At 51.4% G+C, this 19967-nt stretch overlaps 1 protein-coding gene across 1 annotated transcript in view; it reads left to right on the top strand.

Moving 5' to 3' along the window:
• STK10 (serine/threonine kinase 10) overlaps window positions 1-19967 on the top strand; it is a 126301-nt gene that overhangs the window by 56749 nt on the left and 49585 nt on the right. Inside the window, exons 5-7 of the mRNA XM_004464768.5 lie at window positions 11847-11919; window positions 12833-13027; window positions 13587-13668. Of these exons, the coding sequence (XP_004464825.2) occupies window positions 11847-11919; window positions 12833-13027; window positions 13587-13668 (350 nt within the window). The remainder of the gene's footprint in view (window positions 1-11846; window positions 11920-12832; window positions 13028-13586; window positions 13669-19967) is intronic.

Genomic DNA, 19967 nt, shown 5'->3' with positions numbered 1-19967 from the left:
CTGAGTCCTCACATACCACAGATAACATTTTATAGTTGGACAGATTTGGGACCTAGAGAGACACAGCTAGGTTCAAATCAAGGCGTCTAGCTTCAGAGTCCATGTGCTTGACCACTACCCTTTTTCAGACTCCTTTGATTGCAAATGATAAAAACATCTCACAAGACACAGGGCGGGCAGGAGAACGTGTGTCTGTTGGAACCAGATTGGGGAAGAGAAAGAGCGGGGCCTCGGATAGTCAGGCCCTGGTACCCAGCTGTCTCCAAGACTTCCTCTCTGTCTCTGCCTTCTTGTGCATCTTGTTTAGACTCTCAGACAGACACTTTCCATGAAGCTTCTGGCAGGGTCTAGTTTGACATTTCCCAGCATCATCTGCAGAATGAACTGAAAGCCAGCACCTGCTGGTCTCAGATTGAATAATCCCAGCAAAGGGCTCCTATTGGCCCAACTTGAGTGAGCTGTGGATCCCTGGGCCAATCAAGTGAAGCCCAGGGAGGAGGGGCTCTCTGATAGGCCCAGCTTGTGACCAGTCTGTGGCGAGGAGGGTGGGGTCAGATAACAATGTGGACTCCCCCATAGAACTGTGTGGCTGGGGTGGGAGACCAGGTTTTCTAGAAGAGAAGATTTGGGCTGGCCAGAAAAACAAATTGTTGTCCAACATAGACTGGCACAGCCTGTGGGGATAATAGAGTCCTGGCAGGTGGGGAATTGAGTGAGGCAGAGATGGTGAAGGATTGGAAGCAAGAACAAAGAACTGTATTTGTGATAGAGGTTGAGGAAAAGGGCCAGAAAAAGGCAGGGTCATGTGGGGAGAAGGGGGGTGGGAATGAAGGCGGTGGGAGTAGGAGGCCAAAGACAAAGAAAAACGAATAGGAAAACACAGGCTTCGTTAGTGTTCGCCTGTATCTGGTTGCCTGAAAAACAAAAGAAAATAAAAATAGAAATCTCATAAATGTAGAGCAGATCGTTCAGTCTCACCTTTGCCGTGTACTATGATCCCATTTAATAGACAATGAAACTGAGGCTCAGAAAGATGAAGCAGTTTGTCCCAGATCGTACTAGAATCTCCTCACTTCCCTGCCTGCCACCGTTTCCATAACACTCTTGCCCCTGCAGGAAGAACATCCTGGTAATGAAGAGAAACTGCGGTGTGTGGCTGGAAGCTTCACTCTTAACGAGCCCAGAGGCCTTGTGCCACTGGCTGCCGTCATCCTGCCAAAGGAGGCCCCCGGGACTCCAGAGCTGGAGGTGGAAGCCCTTGCTTCTCCTCTCCCCACCCCAGTGAGGCAGGTCCCAAACCCTCTCAGGCCTCAGCTGCCCTGTCTTCCCTCAGGAGCCTGGCTCATTTTGTCCACAGGGCACTGTTGGCCTTTTGGGCGGGACAGTTTTTGGTGTGTAGTGTCCCTGGCTCTCCCTGAACGCCAGCAGCAACCAGACTGGACGGTCTCTCAGATCTAGGATTCTGGGGTAAGCCCTGCCCAAGCTGGACTGGGGCCTGGGGGTGGAGGGGGGCAGACAGAAAGGCCAGAGAAGGGGGAGAGATACAGAGCTGCAGATGGCCAGTGGTTTGGTTTATTTGTTTGTTTTTTTAGGAGGCACCAGGGATTGAACCCAGGACCTAGTACATGGGAAGCAGGTGCTCAGCCACTGAGCTACATCTGTTCCCCAGTGATTTGGTTGTGGGCTCGGATTTTTGTTTTTTTTTAGGTCCAGGGTCAAGGGATTGAACCCAGAACCTTGTATGTGGGAAGCCAGTGCTCAGCCACTGAGCCACATCAGCTCTGGCTCCCCTGAGTTGTTTTTTATTTTTATTATTATTTTTTTTATTTTTTATTTTTGTCTTTATTTTTTTAATGTTACATTAAAAAAATATGAGGTCCCCATATACCTCCCACCCCCCTCACCCCATTCCTCCCCCCATAACAACAATCTCCTCCATCGTCATGAGACATTCATTGCATTTGGTGAATACCTCTCTGAGCACCGCTGCACCTCATGGTCAGTGGTCCACACCATAGCCCACACTCTCCCACAGTCCACCCAGTGGGCCATGGGAGGACATACAGTGTCCGGTAACTGTCCCTGCAGCACCACCCAGGACAGCTCCAAGTCCCGAAAACGCCCCCACATCTCATCTCTTCCGCCCACTCCCTACCCCCAGCAGCCACCATGGCCACTTTCTCCACACCAGTGCCACATTTTCTTTGATTACTAATCACAATAGTTCATGAATAGAATATCAGTAAGTCCACTCTAATCCATACTCTATTCCTCCTTCCTGTGTGGACCTTGGCTTGGTTGTGTCCACTCCACATCTATATCAAGAGGGGCCTTAGATTCCACATGGATGCTGGATGCAATCCTGCTTTCAGCTTGTTTTTTTTTCTTTCATTTGTTTGCTTGTTTGTTTTTAGGAGGCACCAGGAACCAAACCTGGAACCTCCCGTGTGGGAAGCAGGAGCTCAACCACTAAGCCACGTCCGCTCCCCTGGTTTGGTTTTATTTTGCCTGGAGTTGTGTGGGACAAGATGCCACTTAGCTTGGATTCTTCTGGTCACCTGCGGTCATGGAAACAAATGAGAAATTCTCTTGTGCATCTTCATAAATTCAAAGTTCTCTCTCTTCGTGTGTGCCTGTGTAATATGCAGTGTATTTTACACTATATAATTGATTTTCTGATTATAAAAGTAATACATGATATTTATACCTGTATGTAAAGATATGCATGAAGATATTTATTGCAACAATATTGTATTAGCGAAAAATCAGGAATGACCCTAGTGTTCTACAGTAGAGGTTTAATTAAGTTATGATATAGTCATACAGTGGACTCCTTTTCAGCTATTGAAAATTAAGTTGTAGGGAATGTATGATCTCTTGTAAAGATATACAATACAAACTGTGAAGGGGGAAACCAGTTGCAAAATAGTATATTTAACTAATTTCAGGTTTTAGAGTAACAAATACATAAAAGTTATATGTATGTACATGTATATATGTAAAAATATATTATATATAGATAGATAAATCTGGAGCCCTGTACAGCAGACTCTTAAGTATTTATTTCTGTCAGGATTATCGGGGAGCTTTAATCTGTAATGTTTGACTCTTTAATGAGTAGCATTGCCTTTGCAAACAGAAAAGTACACACACACACACCGTAGAGTCCTGTAGACAATTGGGAATGATCAGACTGACAAGGAGGAAATTTAAAGTCTCCCCTACTACCAGATAGAATCACTGTGGACTTCCTCCCTGTCTTTTTTCTGTGCACAGGAAGTTGGGACCGTAGAGTGGCCAAGAACATAGACTGGGCATCACATCTGCTCCTTGGAGCTGTGTGACCTTCCTGCTGGTTACTTAATCTCTCTAAACATCAATTTCCTCATCTGTGTGATAGGAATAAGAGTAATCCCTGCCCTAGAGGGTCATAGGTGTAAAGGATATGCATGCGGCTATAGGCCGTATAGGTGATATGCAAATGACATGCAGACAAGATGTAAATGCCATGTGTAAGACTTTTTGCACAGTGTTGTGCATCTGGTAAATTCTCAATAAATATTAACTTTTATTAGATGAAGAATTTTTAAGAATTGGGATTTAGTAACTACAGTTTTCTGATCTGCTCTTGAAATTTAATAATATTGGCACATTTTCCCCATGCCCGCAAATATACCTATGGAGGCAGAGGTGGTTCAAGCCATTTGGCACCTCCCTCCCACATGGGAGGTGGATCACAAACAATAAAGGGCGGGAGGCGGAGGGGGAATAAAAATAAAACGAGTCTTTAAAAAAATACTCTTCTAAAATGTGACTAATTTGATTTTTTTTTTTTTTTTTTTTTTTGTGTTCCATTACCTGCACAAAACATAATTGACCTTCTTTAGGAAGCCCCTGAAGCTGGATGTTCAGGTTTCCCATGAATATTCCCTCAATAAATAAAGCAGGGATGAGCGAGCTGGTTCACGGCCCTGTGGGTCTCTCTCTGTCATCCATCTGTTAAGAGGAATTCTCAGAACTAGATGCTGGCGGGCTCGAGCTGCGGCTAAGGTTTCTGTAAACCCCCGCAGCCAGGGACCTTCATGCCGCTGCACCAGTTCACACGTCCACCCACAGGGTGTGAGATTCTCTTTCAAACCACTTCCCTGCCCTTACTGGGTCTTACCTAGAAAAGGAAAAAACACAAAAACCAAAGTTGCCACATGCATTCAGTTTTCGTAAACCATAAAAGCAATGCCAACTTTAAAACAGTTAGAAGAAAAGCACCTCAATTTTTTTAAAAAAGTAAGGCCCCTACTATCTGCAGCCCTCACCCAAATCCCACTTCCATGGAGATGATCGCTGTCAGTGTGGGGTGTGGGCTTCTAGACCCTGTACTATGTTTACATACCTATGTGCTGATAACATGTATAGATTGTTCTCTTCAAGTACAACTGGAACCACACAACACATTGTGTAATACGCATCAGCCTGCAGCTTGTCATTGAGTGGGCTTGAGTTAGTGGGTACAGATGCAACCTTGTTTTCTTTTTCAGGGCTGTGTGTTATTCCATAGCTGGGGTGAGCCGTAATTTATCGAATCATTTGCCAACCCAAGCCCCAACAGTACTTTAAGTCGATCCTAATTTTCCGCTTTTTCAAATAACGCTATTGTAAGTATTATACAGGATAAATCTGGGGACACCCACTTCCAGAAATACACTGTCAGACCTATCTTTCAAAACTGGTTCTGCTATTTTTTCCCAAATGCAGATGGGTTGAAGTCATTCTAGCGAAGTTTGTCCATTCATTTATCCATCCGTTCATTCATTCAGTAAATGTGTAAAGTGCTTCATGTTCCAGATAGGGGCTCCAAGGCGATGGCAGGGACAATGTGTCCGCTTCTGTTCTTGTTGGCGGCACTGGGAATCTGTGTTTCTTTTTGTTGCATCATCTTGTTGCGTCAGCTCTCCGTGTGTGTGGCACCGTTCCTGGGCAGGCTGCACTTTCTTTGGCACTGGGTGGCTCTCCTTACGGGGCGCACTCCTTGCGCGTGGGGCTCCCCTACGCGGGGGACACCCCTGCGTGGCAGGGCACTCCTTGCGCGCATCAGCACTGCGCATGGGCCAGCTCCACACGGGTCAAGGAGGCCCGGGGTTTGAACCACGGACCTCCCATGTGGTAGGCGGACACCCTAACCGCTGGGCAGAGGCCGCTTCCCCATTGCCCCTGATTCTTACTTTAAAATGGGAGAAGGTGAGGGGCACTGTTTTCATCAGAAGAGCCTGCCTGGTGAAAATCCCTTTTGAATTGGCCAAGGGCAGTGGTCCCTCCATCCCTCGAAGAGAGCCGTCAGGCTCAGGACCACCTCTCCCCCAGGGCCAGAGAGAGCCACTGTCCCTGGGCTATGGGGAGGGGCAGCCCCACCCTCCTGGCCCGGCCCATCTTGGGTAGGCGGGGAAGAAGCAGCTCCCCAAAAAGCCAGCCCAGGCCCCCAGGCCCACCCTTATGTCATCGTGGAAGGCAGTGGTTTCTGTCCCCCCACTTCTTTTTATCAGCAGGGCCCGTGGGGGAGAGGGGGGAGAAGGGCAGGCTTCTGCCTGCCTCTGAGCGGATCTGAACAGCAGTCGCTGTTCCCAGATTTCCTAGAAATAAACGCTGGTGTTTGCAGGGGAGGCTCCGGCCAGGTCCAGGCTGACCCAGCAGTGAGGGCTGAGCCCAGCTCCGCTCCTCACCCAGGAGGCCCAGGGAACCCCTTGCCCCGCTGCAGGCCCTATCAGCTAAGAACAGCCTCCAGTTATCACTGGGCAGAGACAGCTTTCCGAGCCCTCCAGGAGGGAGGCCCGGGACATCCTCCCACACGCCCTTGCTGCTCACTGTGCCCCTGGAAGCCTGTCCTCACTACTGGTGACCACCCCAGGGGCAGCTCTGTGGGGTTGTGATCCCCAGGGCACAGTCGAGGAGAGCAGAGTCAGAGACCTTGGAACTCTGACCCCTGCCTGCCTCCCGCCCTATCTCCTTCCACGCCTCTCCCGCCTCTCCCAGGGGCCACACTGTCCCCCGCCCGGCCCCTCCAGCCAGCTTGTTTGTGGCTCCAGGACTCTTAACCTGCGGTCCATTTCCACCGCCCCCAGCTCCTGGCCTCCTAGTCTCCCACCCGCCTCTCCCTCTGCCTTACCCCAGCCCGATGCCTGGACCAGGAATTGTGCTGCTTACGGATATGTTTGTTGAGTGCCGGCCTCCTCCACTAGAATGGAAGCCGGGAGGGTGAAGGCTCTGTGTGACTTTTTTTGTAAAAAAAATTAGAGCATTTGTCGGTTTACCGAAAAATTATGCAGAGTTCTCATGTTCCCCTCCCGCCGTAGTTTTCCCTATTCACATTTTCTCAACTTCCATTATCTTTATTTTTCCTTGACCCTAGATATAATTAGCTCTCAAATTTACTCAGTGTTGCTGTAATAATACAAAATTAAAGTTCTATATGCAATGCCTGGCCTTTTTTATAGAAAGTGATCTTTTTGTAAGATAGCCTATAAACAGTACACATTAATCTTCTTGCATTTCTGTCCTAACCAAGTGTTGCCACAACAAACCACTCCTGTAAGCTTTTTGCTAAGTAATTAAATCAACTTTTAAGTAATGATCCCACTCCTTAGCCATAGGTGAAAAGATATAAAACAAAATACCTCAATTCCTGTCCTAAAAAAACATTGCTCAATCCTGAACTATCAAATTCTTCTCATTTTTCAGCAGATTAAACACCGGAAATACTTTATAACTCATAGTGCCCCCGCCCCAGATGGCTCCCTGTTTGTTTGCTCATTGTTTTTGCTGGATGTCTGCTTGTCTTCTTTGGGAGACACTGGACCTCCCATCTGGGAGGCAGGCACTCAACTGCTTGAATCCCATCTGTTCCTCAACTGGTAGTCTTTTGCTTAAGCAATTCGGGATTGACCTTTCAAAAGAAGACATGGTTTCTCATTAAACTTTGTTTTAATAGATCAAAAAATTCTGTGACAGAGCTTTTTGGTCAAGTTGTTTCCATTTAAAAAATGCATGACTTTAAAACGACCAGACAAAACAAACAACTGGTCCACAAAGCATTTCTTTCCTTTGGAAGGTTTTACAATACATTATTACTGGACAGTTTTCTTTTGTGACTCTTAACTGGCCAATTGAGACACATGGTTGGAGACTGTTTTTCCACCTGATTAAGACTGAGGTGGCAGGTGTTATGGGGACTGTTCCTTGAGCCTTGTGAGCTTTCTGGGCAGACTTGGTGACCTGTCCAGCTCCAGCAGCCTTCTTGGTCCCCTACCCTGATGACACCCACAGCCATCGTCTGTGTGATGAACAGCAAAACGACCCAGAGGAGAAGAGTCAGAGAAGCTCCCCCATACACCGGGCTTGTGGGGAGCCATGTCAGCGACGGCAGCGTTGCCGGATTTCAAGAATTTGGGGCCATCCTCCGGCTTCTCACCCAAACGGTGATCCGTCGTCTTCAGCTCAGCGCCTTGCAGGCAGTGTGAGCTGGCGACGGGGCAGCAGGTGCCCAGGTAGCACTGAGGGGCCAGGGCTCCCACTGGTGGGTCATCTGCTGTCCCAGCCAGTTGCCACGATGAACAGCGTTTACAGACACACTCTTGACATTGATGCTCACGCCCCCGGGAGGAGCTCACTCAGAAGCTTCACGGTGCATTTCAGCAGGCTTTCCTTCAGTTTTCACATTGACTGGAGCAACGGTGGCGCTCATGCCCGGTCTGAGGACACCAGGCTCCACTAGGCCCGTGGGGACAGAACCAGTACCAACTCTGTAGCCACGCAGGAGGGGCAGGCGCGAGGGCTTGGCAGGTGGACGAGCAGGTGCGGGAGGCGGTCCAGAGCCTCCAGCGGCGGGTTCCCCAGCGTTGCCCTCCTCACGGGAGCTTTCCGCCCCTTGAACCAAAACTGGTGAGCACTTGACTCCAGTACGTTGTCTCCATTCCAGCCAGAAATTAGCCCAAAGGCTACGGTGTCGGGCCTGTCGCCAAGTTCCTCGTCGAGCTGTCGACTTCCTTAGCGGTTCCTTGTCTCTCTCCTGGCTGTGGGGTGGCTCAGTGGACTCCATTTTATCCACAACGACAGTTGGTGGTTTCACACCCGGTGTGTAAGCCGGAAAGGCATGCTCACGGGCGGCCGGTTCCTGGGGACACTGGCCTCAGATTCCCAGTGCCGAGGGCCACACTCAGGACAGCGCAGCCTGAGGGTGCCTCCGATCGCCTTTTGGATAAAGCTCCTGTGAGCCGCAGCCACACGTAATACTTGCTGGTCTCGAATTTCTCGGTGGTGAGACCACGTTCACGGCCAGCTTTCAGTTTACCCAAGACCCAGGCCGACTGGAGGGAGCCCTTCCCCGTCTCAGCAGCCTCCTCACATTTTTTGATGGCTCTTTTGTCAATTCCACTGCATGTGTAGGTCAGGCGGCCAGTCGTGGTGGACTTGTCTGAATTGACTTGTCCAGTGATGCTGTTGAAAATGAGTCTTTTCCTTTCCCGTTTTGGCTTACAATGTAGCAGTAGTTTTCAAGACCCTTGTGTTCAGGAAGCGGACTTGGCCCAGTGGTTAGGGCGTCCGTCTGCCACATGGGAGGTCCAAGGTTCCACCCCCGCCCCTCCTTGACCCGTGTGGAGCTGGCCCACGTGCAGTGCTGATGCGCGCAAGGAGTGCCCTGCCACGCAGGGGTGTCCCCGGCATAGGGGAACCCCACGTGCAAGGAGTGCGCCCCGTAAGGAGAGCCGCCCAGCGCAAGAAAAATGGAGCCTCCCCAGGGTGGCGCCACACACACGGAGAACTGACGCAGCAAAATGATGCGACAAAATGAGACACAGATTCCGGGTCCCACTGAGAAGAATCCGAGTGGACACAGAAGAACACACAGCGAATGGACACAGAGAGCAGACAACTGGGGGGGAGGAGAGGGGAGAGAAATAAATAAAAAATAAGTCTTTAAAAAAATCAAACATGCATATCATCATACAGGGCTCCCATATATCACTCCACCACACCACCTTGCCTTGTCGTGAAACATTTGTTAGACTATGAAAGTGCATTGTCAACACATTTCTACTAATTATAGCCCATATCTTACATTTGGTGTATTTTTTTCCCCAGCCCATCCACTTAATGACAAGTATATAATACACTTGCTATAGTTCATGAGAGAAGGTTCTCATATTTGTTCTGTTACCCGCAGCCCATATTCCACCATGGAATTCTTTGTGTTACATAGTCCCTTGCTTTGTATAACTGTATGGCTTTAAAAATAAATTGTTCTGGTGACATATGTACAACCTAGAATTGCCCATTTTAACCGCTTTCAAGAATACCATGCAGTGGTGTTCATCACAGTCAGTGTTGCGCTGCCATCATCCATCCCCAGAACTCCTCAAGAGCAGCTCTGGACCCGCGGAGCATTAACTCTGCGTCCCCTGAGGGTGAGGGCCTTGGTTCCTTCCTCTAGTCTCTGCCCCTAGAACAGCACCTGCGGTAAATGCTGCTGAATGCATGAGCAGCTTGGAGCCCTGGCTGGACCTCCCAGCCCTGCCTGCCTGCCGTGACCTTCTCTCAAGGTCATGGCCCTCCTGGAGACCTGCCAACCCTGCACTGCCATCTCTCCATCACTTCACCATTCTGATGAGGTGTCTCTTTGTGTTCCTTGGATTACTATCTGCTTCCCGGTACCCTTTGAGCTACCCGAGGGCAAGGACTTGTTGGCCTTTCTTCCCTCCCCATTGTGTTCTCTACTCGCCCTCCTGTCCCGCCACTAGTGATAAGAACCTGAATGGAAGAGACTCAGTTTGAGTTTGTGCTGGAACCAAAGAAGTACAGAAGAGCAAAGTTTGGAGTTTTTTATGGATTCAAACAAGAGGAAGTGGAGCTGTTACCGTTACAAGAACAAGTTTATTGTATACCGTGGAAACGGGTGAAACTAAGCTAGAACTAAGCTAAAATAACTCTTAAATTTATTTCTTAATCAAGAGGAAACTTTGCCCCTGAAGACAGGAGCGCTGAGAAAATTCCTCTTTGTAGCACTGGCTTCTTCTCAGCAGTGGGTGCGAGAAGCAAAACTGGTCATGTTGGCTGTGTGTTTACAGAGAAATTGTATTCCTTTTTTGTTGCTCCTGAAAGTAATGCGTGTTCATCATGGCAAACTTACGGAATTCAGAGAAGTAGGAAAAACCTTGCCTAGACTTATTACACGTAGACAGCCATTTCAGCCACTTGGTGTATTTCCTCCAAGTCAGATCAATGTATGTTTTAACATTTTTTTTTTTTTGCAAGGGCGGGAGGGGGGAGACATAATTCTGACCTTATAATATGTTTAACTGAGCATCCCTCTGTTTTTCCCCACTTAGCCTTTAAAATAAATGTTTTACTTGTTAAAAGTACTTCAAAACTAATTTTAATGACAACAAAGTATTCCATGATATGAGGGCATATCACACTTTTCTTAGTTCTCTTCATTTGATGTATCCTTTACATTATCTTTCTTACGTCCTAATTGCTCTGTGTGTGTGTGTTTGATACACCATCTTAAATTCTTTTCGGAACAGGTTTCCCAGTGGAAAAATGGTGGTTATTTTTAATCTGTCCATCTTATAATGCTACTGTGAGGAACATACTTATGCGTGTATTTTTTGCATATGTATTTAGGAATGTTTTATTAGGGTAGATTTGTAATGTTTGGAATTACTGGGTAAAAAGAGAAGATATTTTAAAGGGCTTGCTTCTTATTGCCAAACTGCTTTTCTTTTTATTTTTTTAATAAGTAACAAGTTTATTATCTATTTTTTTAAAAGATACAAAGATCACACAAAATGTTACATTGAAAAATACATGAGGTTCCCATATACCCCACTCCCCACTCCTCTTTCATCAGTGTGGCACATTCATTGCTTTTGATTAATATGTTTTGGAGCACTGCTACACAACTATAGTTTACATTGTAGTTTACACTGTCCCCGAGTCCATTCATTGGGTTATGGCAGGATATGTAATGTCCAGCATCTGTCCCTGCAATTCAGAACAACTCCAGGTCCTGAAAATGCCCCCCCCCCCATATCACACCTCTTCTTCCCTCTCCTTGCCCTCAACAACTCCCGTGTGCACTGTCTCCACATCAATGTTATATATTCTTCCATTGCTAGCGTCCCAATAATTCTGTAGTAGAATACCAGTAAGTCCACTCTAATCCATATTTTATTCCTCCATCCTGAGGACCCTGGGATGGCGATGCCCACTCCACCTCTAAATCGAGAGGGGGCTTAGATCCCATATAGCTGATGGATGGGATCCTCCTGCTTGCACAAACTGCTTTTCTAAAAGCTCTTCCTGCCAGTTGACATTCTCGTTAGTAGGTAGCAACGTGCCCATCTCAATGCCTTCCTATAGTGGCAAATATTATATTTTAAATGACTATTCATTTGCTAGATAGAAAATATCATCTGTTAGTAGATTTGGAATGTGTATTCCTGAGTTTGCAATCACAGGCCTCTCCCTGCCGCCCCATGGCTCCCTCGTCTGTCTGCTCGCCGTCTGTCTTCTTTAGGAGGCACCAGGATCCAAGCGTGGAACCTCCTGTGTAGGAGGCAGGTGCCCAACCACCTGAGCCACATTTCTCCCTGCTTGTAGTGTCAGTTCGTTGTGTCAGCTTGTCTTCTTTAGGAAGCATGGGGAGCCAAACCCGGGACCTCCCATGTCAGAGGAGAGCCCCCAACTGCTTAAACCACATCCGCTCCCCCTCCCAGTCACTAACTTTTAACCCTTAACCCGGGGCGTGGGTGGAGGAATGTCCATCAAAGACTCCATCTGAGATTTTTGTCTTGCAGCTGATTTTGGTGTATCTGCCAAGAATCTGAAAACTCTGCAGAAACGAGATTCCTTCATAGGAACGCCTTACTGGTGAGTCAGATAGCTTCTGGAAATTGAGTAATGGACTGAACCTTAAACCTGACCTTCCCCAAAGTGACCTCTGGCTGGAACCCTGGGGGAGAGGCCGGAGGGCGGGGGATCCTGAGTCAGCTTGTGGGTTTGAGTCTAACTGACCCCACCTGCTAGTTTTGTGACCCAGACAAGCTGCTTAACTTCCCTGTGCCTTGGTTTCCTTGTCTGTAAAATAGGGATATAACAGCAGCTACGTAATCCGGCTGTTGTGAGGATGAAATGAAATGACGCCCGTAGAATCTGCCCCAAGAGTAACAGCACTGGAAGCCCTAAGCAGGGTTCCGTTCTCAATCAACGAGTGTGCACTGAGTGGGCGGGTGGGGGGAGGTGGTTAAGAATGACACAAGCTCAATCCCTCCCCTCCTGTCTCTAGTCCATAGCCTTTCCTTCTTTTTCAGAACTACTTAAAAAAAAAAACTCAGTTTCACACCTGAACACTTTGTCATGTTTTTGTAATTTTTTTTGCTCATGACGCCCGTCTTCCCACTGTGGAGTTTAGGCTCCTTGCTTTTGTGACTCACTCTCTCTCTCTCTGCCCTTTTGCTCCTCTGTGCTCTCGTTTGCTGTGGTCTCTCCGCCCCCTCCCCTCTGCCCCAGCCACCCTCTTCCTCAGGACTCTGTGTTCTGGATTGTGGCTGCCATCTTGTGGCAGGCCCCGGGAACTGCAGCAGGCCGTGGAGCTGGAGCCGCTTGGAAGGCCTAATTTCTGTGGACGCTCCCAAGGAAACACAGTGGGAATCTAAAGTAATGCAAATAACGGTTTGGGAATGCTGCCTAGCCCGACGGCGGAGGTCCTTGACCCCGAGCCTCCCCCGAGCAGCGCCTGTGGCTGCCGGGCGCTCAGCCCTCTGATGTCCCTTGCTTGGTTCAGGATGGCCCCGGAGGTGGTGATGTGCGAGACCATGAAGGACACGCCTTACGACTACAAGGCCGACATCTGGTCCTTGGGCATCACGCTCATCGAGATGGCCCAGATCGAGCCCCCGCACCACGAGCTCAACCCCATGCGGGTCCTGCTCAAGATCGCCAAGTCGGAGCCGCCCACGCTGCTCGCGCCCTCCAAGTGGTGAGGAGCGGCCAGGCCCGTGGGGGGTGTCGGCGGAGGGTCAGCAGGCACCGGGCCAGGGGCAGGGGCAGTCGGGGAGGCGGGAGGGAGGTCGGGCCTGGGGCCTCTCTTGGCCTTCTTGAGATCGCCGGGCCCCCCTGCCTCTTTCTGGCCACTGTATTCATGCCATGGGATCCCCATCCGAGCAAACCGTGTGCCTCCGAGGAGCCGCCTCCCATTGGGGAAAGGTGAGCCCCGCCTGAGCCCCAGCCTCCTTGGGGGCTTGGGAGTCAGGGGCTTGGGCTAAGATCCCAGCATTGCCGTAACGCCTGTGCAGCCCTGGGCACGCCCCTGCCCGCTCTGCTTTCCACTTCCCCATCCGGACAATGCTTGGGTTGGAGAACGTCATGGCAAAGGCCCCGGCAGAGGCAGGTGACGATTTAGCTTGCAAAGGCCTCTGGTCCTTTGGAGTGGGCGTGCTTGGGAAGCGCGCCCCTGCCGGGAGAGTGGAGTCTGTGGCTGGGGAGGTTTTCCCAGCTCTCACCTGCTCGAAGCTGACTGCTGACACTTGTCCTCCCAGGTCTGTGGAGTTCCGGGACTTCCTGAAGATAGCCTTGGATAAGAACCCAGAAACTCGGCCGAGTGCTGCACAGCTCCTGGAGGTGAGTGGAGATCCCACTTTTGGGAGCAGGCAACCTGCTCCCCTCTATCCTTTTCTTCCTTTGGAAGTGGTCCTGGAGAGTGGAAGACACACGAGATCCTCAGTGGGCTAGAAACTGAGTTCATTCCTTGCCTAGCCCCGTAAGGTACTGATCCAGGTTCAATGCACTGACTAGGTTTGATGTACTGATCCAGGATGGATGTACTGGTCCAGGTTCAATGTACTGATCCAGGTTCAATGTACTGGTCCAGGTTTAATGTACTGATCCAGGGTAGATGCACTGATCCAAGATCGAGCCTTAAGAAATCTCCTGGATGCCTTGCACTGAGTCTTGTTTCTAGTGGGTCCAGATTTGAGTGGCCAGAGCCTTGACTCTGGGTTTCAGCAAATAGCAGTGAGTGCCTGGCACATAGTAGGCATTCAATAAATACTTGTTAATGGAATGATTGGCAGCAAAGAACAGAAATCCCTTTAGCCTCTTACAGGCAAAGGGGGTTATATTGAAAATACCCAGAGGTGTCTCACCAGCCCTCATGGGAACTGGAGCTGAACTAGACACTTGGTAAGTGTTTGTTGAAGGAATGAATGGAAAGCTGTACCAGGACAGCTGTTCCCTATCTCTCTCCTCGCTGTCTTCAGCTGCTGGGTCTTCATTAATCTTAGAAGCCAGGTTTGGTCAGACAAACAGAAGCCAAGAACGGGAACAGTTATTCCGGTAATTCATTTACAAATGATGCCTGGATTCTAGATCGTGTTGATCACTCATGGAGCCCGCAGCAAGTGGTTCAGGGCTGGGCGCCAGCAGCAGGGCTCTGCTGGGCTTGTTGGTGGGCTTGAGCATGTCACTGAGCCTGTCTGGGCCTCAGTTTCCTCATCAGTAAAATCGGGACAACATTAGTGCTCAGGATTGAACAATCCTGTCTCTGCAGCATGTAGCACAAGGAAAGCCTTCAGTCTTCAGCAGCAGCAGCAGCAAAAAACACACGAGGCAGTAAAGGTACCTGTAGGGAAGCAGATATGGCTCAAGCGACTGAGCTCCTGCCAACCACACGGGAGGTCCCAGGTTTGGTTCCTATGCCTTCTAGAAAAGACAAGCAAGACAGCAAGCTGGCGCAATGGGCTGGCCTAGTGAGCTGACACAAGAAGACACAAGGAGGAAACAATGAGAGACAACAAAAGCAGGGAACAGAGGTGGCTCAAGCAATTGAGCAGCCCTTTCCCATGGGAGGTTCCAGGTTCGGTTTCCGGTGGTTCCTAAAGAGAAGATGAACAGACAGTGAATGGACACAGAGCAGACAGCGAGTGCAAACAATGAAGGGGAGCGGGATAAATAAAATAAATCTTTAAAAAACAACAAAGAGGGAGGTGGATTTGGCTCAACGGATAGAGCATCCGCCTACCACATGGGAGGTCCAGGGTTCAAACCCAGGGCTTCCTGACGCATGTGGTGAGCTGGCTCACGTGCAGTGCTACCACACACAAGGGGTTCAGTGCCATGCAGGGGTGTCCCCCACATAGAGGAGCCCCACATGCAAGGAGTGCACCCCGCGTGGAGAGCCGCCCCACGTGAAAAAAGTGCAGCCTGCCCAGGAGAGGTGCCGCAAGCACTGAGAGCTGATGCAGCGAGATGATGCATCAAAGAGAGACACAGATTCCCAGTGCTGCCTGACAAGAATGCAAGCAGGCACAGAAGAACACAGAGCAAATGAACACAGAGAGCAAACAAGGGGGAGAGGGGAGAGAAATAAATAAATCTTTAAAAACAACAACAAAGAAACTACCTATAAAACATATGGGAGGTGAAAACAACCTCTTCACTACCACCTTTTTTCGTTTCTGGCTCCTCCCATCTCTATCTCAAATTACTGAAACATTTTTCCATCAACAAACAATGGTTATAAAGCAGTGGTTGAAGCCCCAGCTTTTAATTACTCAAAGACCTCAAAGTCAGAAGGTCTGAAGAGCAGGAGAGAATTTGCATAAATACACTAAATGGATGTGATTCCAGATACACTCAGAGAAGCAGTTCAACAGAGATACTTGAGGGCCTTCTCCTGGGCCCCTGCGGAGCTCCTGATAACGGGTGGGCAAGGAAGGGCTGTCGGATGGTGACGTGTGATGGATTGAATTAGGCGCCCCCACTCAGACCTGTTCTTAATCTCGAGCGTGTCCCTGTGGGGTGAACTCATTGTAAGGACGTCTTGAGGATGTTATTTTTAGTGGAGGTGTGACCTAACTGGATGAAGGTGGGTCTTCATTTGGAAAACTTGGAAAACTGCTTTATAAGCAGAAGAAATTCAGACATGGATGAGAGAAAGCCCCAGAGAGGAGCCAAAAATTGGAAGTCAGTAGAACCTGGAGGAGAAAGGAGAGGACATTGCCTTGTGAGGTGAGGCAGGCATACACATAAACCAAGGAACCCCGGGTACCGCCAGCACCAGTGCTCTGCCAAGCCCGGGAGACAGCACGAGGCATGGTCTTGACTGCACACCTGGGTTAGGACTTCTGGCCCCTGATGCCGTGAGCCAAGAAATTTCCGCTGTGTAAGCCACACCATTGGGCCCACGGCAGCTGGGCAGACCCAGAGGAGGGGGGAGCGAGGCAGGGGGCACGGCAAGCCCAGGGCCGGGAACAGGAGTACGCCGGGCGGGTCCCGGAAGAGCAGGAGGCCGGGGCGGCTGGAGCGCAGCGGGAGGGCGGCAGCGGGAGGCGTGGCGTGGTTTGGGGTTGCCAGGACCACGCTCAGGTTTGCGGCCTCTCTAAGAGGGCTGGCAGGACTCACGGCTATGAGGCGAGTAAAGATCAGCAAAGGGAAAAGGCACGTGGGGTGGAGACTGGGGGAAACCAGGCCCAAGCTCCCGGAGCTCCTCTCCCAGGGGCGCCCCTCGGGATGGGCTTAATTCCTCCAGCAACGAGTTGTGACAACTTGCGTGGACTGTTGTCTGCCAGAGAGGCTGGTTAGAGGCGGTGCCCAGGCTTTTAACTGGGGGCCGTCTTAGTTTCCTAGGGCTGCTGTCACAGAGTACTACATACGGGTAGAACTCCCAGTTCTGGAGGCCAGAAGGCTGAATCACGCGCTGTGTACTGTGCCATGCCTCTCTCCTGGCTTCTGGCGTGGCCAGTAATCCTTGGCTTGTGGCCCAGCTCAGCCCCTGCCTCCCTCGTCAAATGCTATCTTCCCTCTCTGCGTCTATCTCCCCTTCTTATAAGGTCCCCGGCGTAGTGGAGGAAAGCTCATGTTGACTTGCTGAGTTCCCTCTGAAATAACCCAAGTGAGGTCACGTTCTGAGGCCCTGGGGGGGTAGAATTTCAGTGAATCTTTTTGGGGGGCACAATCCAGCTCCTAACCGGGCCTATCACGTAGGCACCTTCTGCTGGGCAGTCCCGGCTCCTGGAAGGAAAGCGGGCGCCTGGCATCCACCCTTCTGTCTGTGAAGACGGTTTAGGCATAGCGAGCAACCTGTGCCGTTAAGGGGGCATGGCTCCTACAGCCCAGGGTCCCGGGTGCCAGCCAAGGGGCCACCTAGCAGAAGATCTTTCAGAATACGGCAGGCCTGCCGTGTCGCCCCAAGGGCCTCGCAGACCGTCCCCGGGTGAGGGGGGGCACCCAGGGTGGGGGGCCTCTCGGGAGACGCCCTCTGGAATCAGGGAGATCAGCCCTGGTGAGAGGCGGGGTGAGAGGTGGAGCTCAGCCGGTGTCCTGCGCTGGCCGTACTGCCTCAGGGAGGGAACGCAGGCGGTCGCCTTGAAGCTCCTTACAAGGACAGAAGACAGCCGGTGAGCCACCTCCACCAGGCAGAGCAGCTGTCCGGGAGCGTCTGGGTTCAGAGGGGTCGGAAAGCTGCACACACGCCCCCGCCCACTGCCCTCCCATCTGCCCTTCGCCGTCCCCACGCACCGCGGCGGGTGGGAGAGGGAGACGGCAGCCTGGGCGCACCCTTCTGTCCCGTTGCGCCATCCCTATTGCCAAGTGGGGGGCAGGAGGATGACGCCCCGGCAAGCACGCCGTTCCTTCTTGCTGTCGGCAGGCTTCTCCCCAGGGCCTGCTGGACTCCAGGCCCCGGGCCACAGTGGGCATCCTGGGCCAGGCTATGCGCATCCAGGGTGCGCCACACAGCGGTTCAGACCGTGCACGGCGAAGTCCTGGGTTCAGATCCCGGTGCCGCCCCGGGCTGGCCCTGACCCCTCCAGCGAGCGCCTGAACCTGTGTGTGTGTCTCTGAAGTGAGGTAGTAGCAGTCCCAGGGTCGTTGTGAGGGTCAAATGAGAAGACCCCATTAAGTGCCAAGCTCAGGGAAGGTTTGATGCGTTGAATAAAATTGTTAAAAAACATAAAGCTGCTGGGATGAGGAACAGGGTCTGTCTGCTGGGGGGGTGGCGTTCCGAGCGTTGCTTTTAAATTTCTGGTTTGTGTTGGAAAGCAAATGCCTGAAGTATCGGGAGTCATTTTCTGGGCCTGCTGGTGTTGGGGGGTCAGCGTGGGGAGGGGGGTTTTGAGGTGGAGGGCGGAGGCCTCTGTCATGGTCAGATGCAAACGCTCCACTCAGCTTGGGGCCAATGGTTTCCTGTGAGCAGGCACCCACTGCCCTCACACGTCCAGCCTCTGGGGCATTGCACGGGTGTGTGTGTGTGTGTGCAGGCACCCACTGCCCTCACACGTCCAGCCTCTGGGGCATTGCATGGGTGTGTGTGTGTGTGTGTGTGTGTGTGTGTGTGTGCAGGCACCCACTGCCCTCACACGTCCAGCCTCTGGGGCATTGTGTGTGTGTGTGTGTGTGTGTGAGCAAGCACCCACCGCCCTCACACGTCCAGCCTCTGGAGCATTGCACGGGTGTGTGTGTGTGTGTGTGTGTGTGTGTGAGCAAGCACCCACCGCCCTCACACGTCCAGCCGCTGGGGCATTGCACGGGTGTGTGTGTGTGTGTGTGTGTGCGCGCGCAGGCACCCACTGCCCTCACACGTCCAGCCTCTGGGGCATTGCACGTGTGTGTGTGTGTGTGAGCAGGCACCCACTGCCCTCACACGTCCAGCCTCTGGGGCATTGCATGGGTGTGTGTGTGTGTGTGTGTGCGCGCGCAGGCACCCACTGCCCTCACACGTCCAGCCTCTGGGGCATTGCATGGGTGTGTGTGTGTGTGTGTGTGTGAGCAGGCACCCACCGCCCTCACACGTCCAGCCTCTGGGGCATTGCACGGGGGTGTGGGGGGGAGACCAGCTGTCTTCCATCCCACTCACCAGTAGTCCTGGAGCCTTAGCCTCAGCCAGGAATTTCCCTGAGATGGCTGGAAAAGATGTCCTGCCAGGACTTTTTTTTAAAAAATCAGTTATATTGATACCTATTAATAGAGCATGCACTCCATCCAAAGGGTACAATCGATGCTATTTGGTGTAATCACATAGTTGCACATTCTTCATTTCGACTGTCATTGCCGGGCTTTCTTAGATTAGGGCGGACAGGGCTACAGAAGGACGGAGAGAACTCTGAAGACAGAGGGGACACTTTCCAGGACGAGAGCCCCTGGGAGCTTTTCCTGGAGCCTTTCCGTGTCCGAGTTTGGTGGGCGAGGAACGTTCCTGCCTCCTGAAGACAGGCACACCGAGGCTTGGAGCGACGCCCCCAGGTCGCCCCGCTCTGAGTGACAGGCCGGCCCAGCTCTCGGCTGCCCCCCACCCAGAGCTGCTCAGGCCCCGGCCTCGGCCCTGGGTTCTGCCTGGCTCAGGAAGCTGACTCCTGCCCCGATACCCTAGGATTGCTCATCTACTCACGCAGACCTTCTTAGGGACGGTTTAGGCAGTGGTTCCTACCCAGGCCCTGAAATCTGGCTGCCCCACACTGGAATCCGGGTGATTCTCATTCTGTGCCTCGGTTTCCTCGTCTAAAATACGGATAGTATGCCACCGAATGCTGTGAGGGAATGAGAGTTTTAGCATACCAGCTGTCACACGTTCGATGCTAGAAAGAACTTACTGGGTCTGCTCTTAAACCCACCCCGCTCCTCCCCGGGCTCTCGTCCAGGTCGTCCACAGCAGCCACGTTGTGGAACGTCATGGTCGGGTCAGGCCTCCCCGCCCGCCTTCCTGGACCCGTCAGCCGCGTCCGCCGTGGTAGACCCCTCCCCACCCCTCATTGTCAGCACTGGGTTCCAGGTCCCCACACTCATCCTCCTTCCTTCTCCCTCGTCAATCCTTCTCGGTCTCCTTCACTTGCTCCTCTTTGCTCCGAGTAATAGCCACGTGGGGGCACCAGGACTTCCAGCCTCACTTGCCTCTGTGGTCTCATCCAGTTTACCCTGTGCCCACA

Source organism: Dasypus novemcinctus, chromosome 2 (assembly GCF_030445035.2).
Source record: "Dasypus novemcinctus isolate mDasNov1 chromosome 2, mDasNov1.1.hap2, whole genome shotgun sequence".
In the NCBI taxonomy this organism is placed as follows: domain Eukaryota; kingdom Metazoa; phylum Chordata; class Mammalia; order Cingulata; family Dasypodidae; genus Dasypus; species Dasypus novemcinctus.
The sequence above is the reverse complement of the archived record's forward strand: the minus strand, read 5'-3'. Positions and strand labels throughout refer to the sequence as shown.